Here is an 11,345-nt window from a genome sequence, read left to right on the forward strand (position 1 = left end):
AGAACAGGAGGACTTGTGGCACCTTAGAAACTAACCAATTTATTTGAGCATAAGCTTTCGTGAGCTACAGCTCACTTCATCGGATGAATCACCTTCCTCAACTGTTGGACAATTTCATCTGTGTAAGCAAAAGGAGCATTGAACGCTAACGGGTGCCTACTCGGGACTCGTCTTCCTAGAATTTCCCACTGTTATCACCTGTACTAGCAGTGATGTTAGTGAAGACCAGCTGCTGGCATTCAGTATGACAGTGTTTGGTGCTCTTACTGTTATCACAGGTGGAGCTGCAATGATGAGCCATTTTAGGGTAATGGGCCATATCCTCTGCTGCTGTGAATCAGGGGAGTTCCACTGAAGTCAATGAAGCTAAACTGATTTATACCAGCTTGGGACCTGCCCTGATATGTTTAGTGTGGACAAGACCCACAGAATCCCTTTATATTCAGCACTGTATTGTGCTGATGTGTACATAGCTCCTATTAGTGATAATGAATAACCAGTGGAGAGTGAGAGAAGAGTGCACCATGCAGAGTGCTCGTGTACTCAATAAGATATGAAACGCAGCAGTAGCAGCAACTGGTATAACCAATTTTAAAGAGGAGTAAAGAGTTAGGCTATGTTGGGAATCATTAGGAAAGGGATCGATAATACGACAGAAAATATCATTTTGCCGCTTGTGACAGGGTGTGCATACCCCGCACTAGCCAAGAGGGGGTTAAGCCCACATTATGGACAGCAGAAGTCCTGCCCCCTAGGCCAGACTGGGCTTGCTCCAGATGCTGCAGCAGTATACAGGGAGGAAGCCCAGATCATTTGAGGCTGGATGCCGGAGGGGAAGGATCTGTGGTGGAATGGAAGCTCCTGCTGAGGACTGGCAGCCACTACGGCCTCTGCCTGTGGAGATCAGAGGCCCCAAGGGTCAGCTTGGACCCCTGCGAGCAACAGAGCCCCAGGAAGTGACCAGTGCTGCGGAGCCAGGAGACCCCAAAGCCTCATGGACTGCCACACCAGAAACAACAGTAGGAAGTGATCCAGGGAGGGTGATGGAGTGGTATCTCCCACCCAGGTAAGCTCAGCGCTGTGCCAGTGACAGACCGCTCCACCGCTGCCAGGGCCCTAGGTCGGGACCCAGTGGAGTCGGGTGGGCCCGTAACCCCCTACCTGGGTCACCACGACCCTTGCTGGTGGCCCCTTGGGTCCTGGCTACGAGGCCATGCTGCCCTTCACCAAAGGGCCGCGCTATTGACGCTGGCTAGTAGGCCATGGTGCTCAAGGCACTGGGACTATTAACTTTATGCTGGTCCTTAGACCCCGGGGTGGAGAGGTAAGAGACAGACAAGCAGACTTAAAGGTGGCCCTTTTTGGGCCGGGGTGTGCATACACTGCTACAGCCCTATATAAATCCATGGTATCCCCACATCTTTATTACAGCGTGCAGATCTGCTAACCCCATCTCAAAAAAAGATATACTGGAATTGGAAAAGGGCAACAAAAATGATTAGAGGTATTGAACAGCTTCCACATGAGGAGAGATTAATAAAACTGGGACTTTTCAGCTAGGAAAAGAGACGACTAAGGGGGGATATGATAGAGGTCTATATAATCAGGGCTGGTGTGTAGAAAGTAAATAAGGAAGAGTTATTTACTCCTCATAACACAAGAACTAGGGGTCACCTAATTAATAGGCAGCAGGTTTGAAACAAGCCAAAGGAAGTATTTCTTCACACAACGCACAGGCAACCTGTGGAACTCCTTGCCAGAGAATGTTGTAAAGGCCAAGACTACAGCAGGGTTCAATACATTCATGGAGGATAGGTCCATCAATGGTTATTCGCCAGGATGGGCAGGGATGGTGTCCCTAGCCTCTGTTTGCCAGAAGCTGGGAATGGGCAACAGGGGTTGGATCACTTGATGATTACCTGTTCTGTTCATTCCCTCTGGGCAGGGGTGAAAGAAGAAATAGGGACTTACCAGTACAGGTCTGGGTTGGGGCCGTCTCTGGCCCCCGGAAGGGGCGGGGTTTCAGGTGGAAGGGGAAGGATGGGGGGTCAGAGCCAGCCCCGGCCCACCCTGTACTGGTAAGAGCCCTCCCCTTCCCAAACCGGGGTAGCAGCAGCAGCCGGGGGCTCCAGCAGCAGTTTAAAGGGCCCAGGGCTCGGCCGCCGCTACCCCAGGCCCTTTAAACCACTGCCAGAGCCCCGGGCTGCCGCTGCTACCCCAGGGCTCTGGCAGCAGGGCTCCAGGGGCTATTTAAAGGGCCCAGGATTCCTCTGCTTCTACCGCCCTTGGCCCTTTAAATAGCCCCCAGAGCCCTGGAGTAGCAGCGGGACTCCGGAGGCTATTTAAAGGGCCGGGACCGTAGAGGCAGCGGGAGCCCTGGCCCTTTAAATAGCCCCCGGAGCCCCGCTGCCATTACCCCAGTGCTCCAGCAGCAGGGCTCTGGCAGCAATTTAAAGGGCCTCAGGCTCCAGCCGCTGCTGGGAGCCCCAGGCCCTTTAAATTGCCCCCTGGGGAAGCCGGCTGCCCCGTTACGGCGCACCGGCTCTTGCTTTCACCATACCAGTGCATACCGGCTTACTTTCACCTCTGCCTCTGGGGCACCTGGCATTGGCCACTGTCGGAAGACAGGATACTGCGCTAGATAGATCTTTGATCTGACCCAGTATGGCCGTTCTTCTGTAAAGGTGAAATGTAGACGTACAACAGTGCGGCAGCAGCTACGTTGCTCTAGCATTTCAGTGTAGACACTCACAACAGTGACGGGAGGGGTTCTCCCATCACTGTAGTTAATTCATGTCCCAGAAAGGTGATGGGTAGGTTGCTGGAAGAATTCTTCTGTCAACCTATCTCTGTCTACACCAAGGGTTAGGTTAACTACTGCACTCACGGGGTGTGGATTTTTCACACCCCTGAGTGACACAGCTGGGTTGACCTAACTTTTTTGGCTAGACTTGTCCTTAAAAACAATAGACTTTGGGAGAGAAATGCTTAACATAAAGTGAGAAACTGACCAGAGTTTGAGGCTTTGTTGTTTCCTTCAATCTCCAATGTCCTTCTGCTCCTAAGAAAACCCAGACCAATAGCAAAACTTTGTTTCACACTCCGATAGGTAATTTGCCATGAGTCAGTGATGTAGGACCTTAGCTGGTACTTCATTTCACCAAGAAAATATTTCCGTTTTGGGTGGGAAAGTTCTCTAGTGGACAGAGCACAGGACTGAAAGTCATGAAATCTGACAAATTCAGTGACCTCAGGCAAGTCAATCCATTTCTCTGCTTCACTTTCCCAGTCTGCACAGAAGCTGATAACTCTCTCGTGTGGGTGTTGTGAGAAGTAGGTAACTGATGTCTAGGTTGCAGTCCGTGAATGCAAGATGCTAGGGACGTGCCAATGTTGGTGTAATCTTTCATTTTAAGAGTGTGATTTTTTTTAAGCACTAGGTGCCAGTATATACATGTAGGTGAGATTTTATGCTAACTTAGAATGCAGAAAGCCTTTAAATACTTTAGTGCATATACTCCGAATGGGAAGGTTTACTGTTTCTTGCTCACCATATGGTTGTTTGAGAATTGTTATATGTGTTTCTAGTGAGAGCCGCAATGGAAAACTTCAGTTAAGTTCTTTAATAAACTTTAAACATTATTCTAGTTACCTGCATGTAATTCAGAGGGCCAAATTCTCTTCTGCATTTGAGCCCCACTCCGTGAGGGAGTCAGGACAGTAGAGGGCTGGCATCTAATGGATTCTATGCCAGCGGAAGATAAATGTAGCAGACAACAAGTCAGCTACATTTTCCTGGTATCTGATAGGTTCCCTCCTTCCCCTGACATGTACCCTATGCCATGGGCCGTGGGATGGAGGCAGCTGGTGCAGAAGCCACTTCTACATCTTTACAGGAGTGGGGAGCTCCCACACACCAGGAGAATGCTCTGCTATCCACTTAATGAGCAGAATCCAACCTCTTTGTGCCACCTGGACCCCACAAAGGGGCCAGATGGCAGTTGACAATCTGACTCAAAATAAAAAAAATACAGATGCCCAATGTTGAAACAACAGCACACACTAGAGCATGCTGTGCTCTGGATAGATATAAGAATCCCCAGGATTTAACCTACTTCAGCAGATCAATGGAGAGGACATTTTTAATCATGTCACATAAACCCTGCAATAAAAATAATTACCCCAGAGATCAGTATTAAAGAAGCCTAATTGTGTCTGACTTTATCACCCTTTGATATAGCCACTAAGCCCACCCTTTCCTGCTGTCAGATTCCCTCTCTAGAAATCTTCCAACATTTGGTTAGACTTTAACAGGTTCATGTAAGATACACAGCTGAACCTTGCTTGTCTTAGTCGTGCAAGTCGTTTCATTTCCTTTAGTGGAACTCCTCAGGGACTATGGTGAGCAGGATTTGGTCTTCACATATTTTAGTAACATTGTAAAAATGGGGGTGGGGTGGGAGGCAAGGAAGGGCTATTACATGGTGTGTGTCAGTTTCCTGTGTCTATGGGTCTGATCCAAAGCCCACTGAAGTCCACAGGAATTTTTCCACAGATGTTAATGGATCAGGTCTAAAAGCTCACGTCACATGCCATTCTTCTTCTTCTTGAGTCTCCCAGAGTTCTATTCCTTCCTGTCACAGTCCCTGAGCCAAAGCCCGCAGTTCCTGTTCGGGCAAAAACTTCCACCGTGTGCAACAGGAGTTCAGCCCAAGTAAGGATGGCCAGATCTGGCTGCTTGATTTTAATCCATGCACCTGTTTTCCTCCTCACCCCCACCCCCCCCCACCTGTTTAGGTTGCTAGAATTTCAGCATCTGTGGAAGGGGGAGGAGAGAAGGGAGGGTTCCTGACATAAGCCTGGACCATCCCTTGCATCTCAGTGAGCGGAAGTGACCTGTCACAGAGTTCCTCTTGTGTTGTGTGGTCTCTCTCCTCACCAAGCCCATCCACAGGGAAGGGGCTTTGGGAGCGGAACTGTGGGTGGAGCACAGAACTGGATATGCTCCTTGGCAGCATCTACGTGGAGATTCAGGCAGGAATTAATACAGCTGGGAGCTGAGTTAATTTCCTCTGTTTCCCTCCGCACCTGCCACCACGCGGCTACAAGGGAACTCAATAGCAGCATGCGGGCATCAGTGCAGCAGCATGAATGCACCATTCAGGATGCCTTTTGCCTCCATGCATCTGGTCAGTGGAATGTCTTCCCTGAAGAGCCCTGAGATCCCTGGCACCCCTGCCATCTTTGCTGGCCCTTTTACTCCTCTCATGAAATGATGCTTTAGCCCAGGGGTGGCTAACCCAAGCCTGAGAAGGAACCAGAATTTACCAATGTACATTGCAAAGAGCTGCAGTAACACGTCAGCAGCCCCCCTCCTCTGCTCCCAGCACCTCCTACCCACCAGCAGCCCCGCTGATCAGCGCCTCCCCCTCTCTCCCCGCACTCCCTGATCAGCTGTTTCGTGACGTGCAGGAGGCTCTGGAATGGGGGGAGGAGCGAAGGCACGGCAGGCTCAGGGGAGGGGGCAGGAAGGGGTGGAGTGGGGGCAGGGCCTGTGGCAGAGCCAGGGGTTGAGCAGTGAGCCCCCCTCCCCCGGCACATTGGAAAGATGGCGTCTGTAGTTCCAGCCCCGGAGTCGGCGCCTCTACAAGGAGCCGAATATTAACTTCTGAAGAGCTGCGTGTGGCTGCGGAGTCAAAGGTTGGCCACCCCTGCTTTAGAGGAACTCAGGGTATGTCTACACTGCAGGCTCACTGATGACAGCACGTAGGGTATGTGTCGCTACGCATCGCAGCAAAAAGCTGGCTGCATCTGCACTGTGGTGTGTAGCTACACGCAGCAGTGAAAAGATCTGCCAGGGGGTAACCAGCAGGGAAAAGCTCTGGCAGGTCCCTGCTGCCCAGATCTTTCACTGCAGTGGGGAAAGGCTCCAGCAGTGGGGAGGCAGCAGGACATTGGATGCGGGAGGCACCACTTGGGCACAGAGAGAGCAGTGTAGGGTACAGGTTCTGGCGTGTCCTGATCCGCCTGAGCAGTACTTCAATCTACACTGCTGTTTACACCCATGCTAGGGGGTAGGGTTGCCAATTTTCTAATCGCACAAAACCGAACACCCTTGCCCCGCCCGCTACCCCACGGCTCCGCCCGTGCCCCTCCCCTTCCCCAAGGCCCCACCCCTCGCACTCCATCCCCCCTCTCTCTGTTACTCACTCTCCCCCACGCTCACTTGCTCATTTTCACCCAGCTGGGGCAGGGGGTTGGGATGTTGGAGGGGATGAGGGGCTCCAGCTAGGGTGTGCGGGCACTGAGATGGGGCCAAAAATGAGGGGTTCAGGGTGTAAGAGGGGGCTCTGGGCTGGAGCAGGAGGTTGGGCTGCAGGGGGGTGAGGGCTCCAGCTGGGGGTGCAGACTCTGGAGTGGGGCCAAAAATGAGGGGTTCAGGATGTGGGAGGGAGTTCAGGGCTGGGGCAGAGGGTTGGGGCACAGGAGTGGTCTCGGGGTGCAGGCTCCAGACCACACTTACCTCAGGCAGCTCCCGGAAGCACAACCGGCATGTCCCGCGGCTCAGAGGTGGAGGCATGGCCAGGCAGCTCTGCACATTGCCTCTGCCCACAGGTGCCGCGCCTGCAGCTCCCATTGGCCATGGTTCCCAGCCAATGGGAGCTGCAGAACTGGCGCTCGGGGCGGGGGCAGCATGCAGAGCCCTGACTCTGCCTCCATCTAGGAGCTAATGGACGTGCCAGCCACTTCCGGGAGCCGCGCGGAAGTGGGTAGGGAGCCTGCCAGCCCCACTGCACCGCCAACTGAACTTTTAATGGCCTCGTCGGCTGTTCTGACTGACGCTGCCAGATTCCCTTTTCGACCAGGTGTTCGGGGCAAAAACCGGACCTGGCAACGCTACTGGGGGGGGGGAAGGGTGCCGTGCAGTGTATGTACTTCACACAGTGCTGTAAGGAGCATGCAGTGTAGCTGTACCCTCAGTGGGTTCAGCCCCACAAACCCTTCCTGCCTTGCAGGCCCCTTCCTATTCCCACAGGCTTCTTGCCAGGATGAGACAATCTGGTCCGATGTTCTCTTTATGCTTGAAAGCATCATAACTTTACTCTGAGCGTAATTCGGGTCACTTTCCAGGTTTCTCGACGTACTCTGGGGAATTTCTCTCTGCTGCCTTGGGAAAAGTACAAGAGGCCTATTAGTGCTGCACGCAGAGAGTCCTATAGCACAGGCTATAGTAAAGCCAAAAGCACATTGAATCATAGTGAGGAACTTGGCCTCGTGTTCAGCCAGCATCCTCAATCTCCAGCTTGGCAGGCTGTGCTGCAACTATAAATATCCCACTTCCTCCCTAGAAAGATGTTCTTAAAACCCCCCAGCTCAAGAGCGTTATCAGGCGGTGCAACATATAAAGGATCTGAGGGGGGTCTGACCAACTTTGCAGCCTGTGTAACATTTTAATGGAGGGCCTGGTCCGGGAGGACGATAATGAGACACTAATCTAAGGATACGTGCAATTCTCATTAGCGAGTGGCCCAGTGAGCAGACCACTGGAGAACTGTAATTTTATTTACGCGCTGCTGGCTGAGTAGAGAAGAAGGCAGCTGCCAAAAACTTACGTTTTTTAAAATATGGTGCATTTATCCAAATGATGTAAAGAACTGCCAGCCCACAACCATAACCCATTGCAGAACAGTGAGAGACTGAGAACAGTGGGGAAGTGACAAATTATAGTGACTTTACATACAGCAACTGCCCTCCTCTCTTTAATATCTAAAGGCCTGATCCCGCCAGGTACTGAGTTCCTTCAACCTCCATTGTCTTCACTGGGAGATAAGGGTCATCACCCCACCTCAGGATGGTGTCCTACGTACTTTCTCCCAAACACTGGAAGAAAATGTGTCTTGAGTGGCACTGCAGGGACTGATATTCTCATTAAAAACCAAAGACACAAACCACTAAAAGTCACAGCTAAGCTTAACGTAAGTGTGTATTAACCTACACTTACAAAACTTGTGGCATCTCGTTGCTTCAGTTTTTGTGATAGCAACCACCAGAGCAGGACAGACTAAAATAACAGCACCAGCTTTTCTTCGCAAGTTAGAGCTTGGGAGTCAACTTTTGCCCTTTCTTGCATCCTTTGCAACCCCACTGAAGTCAACAGAGAAACACAGGGAATAAATCAGGACAGAGTTTGGCCCAGTAGAAGAATTTTAACTGCATCTTCTCCCCAGAACTGGGTTTGTTTTAATGTGGTTATTTTTCTACGTTATTCACTCACATTTAGGGCTTGAATTTTCCGCTACCCTGCCCCTTCTGTTATCATTTGCATCTGTGTAAGGTCAGTGCCTAGTGATTGTGAAACGTTACCATGGTGAGAGGAAATTTATCATTTGATAGTATTTAAAATGCATACACAGATGACTACTAAAGATGCAAGGCAGGGGACAATCAAACCATAAATCTTTTTGCCAGTTACTCTTAAAATTAAAACATAAAAACTTCCACAGCAGTCACGTGTTATTGAAGCCCAGGTGCCTAAAAGGGTTAAATAGGAATATTTCCCTTTGTAAATCAAAACCATCAACGATATTTTTTAAATAGATCCTTTAAGGCTCAGGTAAACACTTGACGTTCCCAGCGGGTATTTTGTTGGGACTGAGCAAGAAACATCAAATTCACCATTTTCAGGCTGATGACTGATGTGATCTTTAGGCAACACCACCGATTCATTCACACCATCCTTCTCCCAAATTAACACAAATACCGTCATGGAATAAAGTGAGCCGTTTGTTATTCTGACATCTGATATTGCTACAATCATGTGAATCTCTGGAAATACATTTGCATTTATTTTACAAAAGCATTAAACTTTTACAATGATCTCACTTCATTCTTTCTGGACAGTTTTGCCCTGACATACACAAGATGACACAGAGCGATGTGGCAGGCTATACAGGGTATAAATCAGGGCAAAATTTGGCACATTAGGCCAGATCTTCAGCTCGTATAAGTCAGCATAGGTCCAATGATCTCAGCAGAACCAGTGATTTACACCAACTGAGATTTAAAATACATACAATTAATATCTTACCTAGCATTTTTCTTTAATAACCCTGACAAATGCTACAGCTGCCAGTCACCTTCTCCCACACTCTTGCCAGGATGTTCATGCTATTGGTGCATGATTGGATTCCCCTTTGCACCCGAATCTCTGTCACAAATATGTCTGATCAGATAGAACTTTTTCTGCTACCCTCTTACCTCTTGAGATAGTTTCTCCCATACAGTATCTGCTGCAGCAAAGTGACCACAGCAAAAGTGCAGATGAAGATGAAGAACAAAGTTCTGTTCCCCAGCAAATCCCTGCTTGACGAGGGGTCGCTGTATCCCATCCTTGTGCAAAAAGCTTACTTAAGCTCTGTTGGGTAGAATTCAGTTCATTGTAGCATTCAGGCTCTTTTCACTTGAAGGTGGTGGGAAACATTTGCTAGCTTTTCTGTGAGAAATCCAAGGACAAGGTGTCCCGTTGTTCAGCCTTGCGTCCCCCTTCTTGCCCCTTTTGGTTGTTAACTAAAGAACTGGGCGCAATGGCTCATTCCACTGTAAAGTTTCCAGGAGCATTAGATGTGGGTAACATCTAAAAATCTATTCATAGTTCTTTCAGACGAAGCCGTTTGTGCTGTGCGCGAGGCATTCTGTTCCCTGCAGTCTCTCTCACATAAACCCGCTGCTAACAATTATCTACTTCAATCCCGCTTTGATATTCCAGATGGGAGAAGCTGCAAATAAAACAGAAAACTGCAGTCAGTGGAAAATACAGGGCTCCCGCAACCTTTTTCGGCAGCACATATCATCAGCTCTTCTTTGCTTCTGCTCAGTGATTCCAGTGAAATGCACTTGCAGGGAGACGTGACCGGGGTATACTATTATCGAACAAGTATGTAATGATCATGAGGCTTACATTCCAGCCCCCTGCAAAAACAGCAGCAGCAATCTGGTTAGGCTATCATGAAAAGCTGCATTTTATTTAACAAGGTGAGGTTCAGATAATGCCTTTGATACTGTAACATTTGCGTACAGCATGCACTGCCTTTCGTCATCGCTGCTCTCTGTTTGGGTTTCTAGGTTTTTCCTGGTTATTCCTCCAGAGTAAGCATAAGCAAGGTCACTGTGCATCTCTTCAAGGACAGAGCTCTCAGTTCCTGCATGCTGATTTACTGCGGGCTCTGGATAGCCTCACAGCCGCAGATGGGAATATTGACTTTCAATGCAATCTTAAAGAGCTATTCATCTAAAGAGACAAATATTCTGATTGTTCCTCAACCATGAACACTTCTCTTGTTATAAGGTGAAAGAGCGAGACCTTGCCTCCAGCCATCAGAACTGTTCTTAAGCTTTCTAGTTGCTGGTAGAGGCTCGAGCCTGCTCTCATTTGAATCAATGGGAGTTTTGTCATGGATTTCAGTGGGAGCAGGAGTGGGGTCCTGAATGTTTATTTCTGAAAGCAGTGACCTATGGAAGCTTTAACCACAAATCAAGTGGCTCAGCTGGGAGGTTATTTTACCTCCATAACACATGAAAAAACTATCTTTTGGGAAAAAATTGGAAAGTCCTTCATAAAACAACATTTTTAATATGAATTTTTATATGATTTTATAAGATTTTAACATGAATAAACCTGCAAACAACTAAATCAATGTCCAGCCTGCCATTATCCCAGCTGTTCAGACCAACATGCCAGGGCCTATCCTGACAGGGTCTGAGCTGGCACTGTGCAGGAGGGTGGGGCAAAGATAGTACCAGGGGGCTGCAAAAGTGACATAAAAGTTATCTGCCTCAGGGCTATTCCTCAGGATAAAATACAGTCCTTTCAGGGCAAGACAAAGTACAATATAATTGTCTCTCAGTCCCACTCAAAGCTCCCATGTGGGATCCCAAGTGAAGTTATTACAATTTAGGTCTTGTCTGAAGTGTAGTTCTATGCTGATTAGTGGTTTCCATGGAAATGGGACAGTGGGGTCCATATTCAATACCTCTCACTGACTCTACCCAAATGTGGACCGTTTACAAACAGAAAAACACCATCTTTTTAACTACCAGCCAGCAAATTCAGCCTGGGAACTGAGTCCAGATCTGTTCTTGGCAGCTCACACATCACCACCACCACCAAAGATTCTGCATTCCGAACACGAGGCCCATTCTCCTTCATTTACAATCCTTTAATGATGCACAAGGTGCTGTTGGATCCAGTACACTCTCCCACAGCTGTACTGAAAGAGCAGTGGTAGCAAAATGAAGTCAAAACTTAATTTAGTGACTACAATAATTATTAGGGTGTAAACTCTAGA

At 48.8% G+C, this 11,345-nt stretch overlaps 1 protein-coding gene across 4 annotated transcripts in view; it reads right to left on the reverse strand.

Annotated features, from left to right (window-relative positions):
• The window catches only part of ST8SIA5 (ST8 alpha-N-acetyl-neuraminide alpha-2,8-sialyltransferase 5), a 76,898-nt gene extending 66,643 nt beyond the window's left edge, over positions 1-10,255 (reverse strand). For all 4 annotated transcript variants that reach the window (XM_073343467.1, XM_073343466.1, XM_073343465.1 and 1 more), the window contains exon 1: positions 9,259-10,255. In XM_073343467.1, the coding sequence (XP_073199568.1) occupies positions 9,259-9,389 (131 nt within the window). In that variant the 5' untranslated portion in view covers positions 9,390-10,255. The remainder of the gene's footprint in view (positions 1-9,258) is intronic.
• Between the last annotated feature and the right edge of the window lie 1,090 nt (positions 10,256-11,345).

Source organism: Lepidochelys kempii, chromosome 5, assembly GCF_965140285.1.
Source record: "Lepidochelys kempii isolate rLepKem1 chromosome 5, rLepKem1.hap1, whole genome shotgun sequence".
NCBI classification, from domain to species: domain Eukaryota; kingdom Metazoa; phylum Chordata; order Testudines; family Cheloniidae; genus Lepidochelys; species Lepidochelys kempii.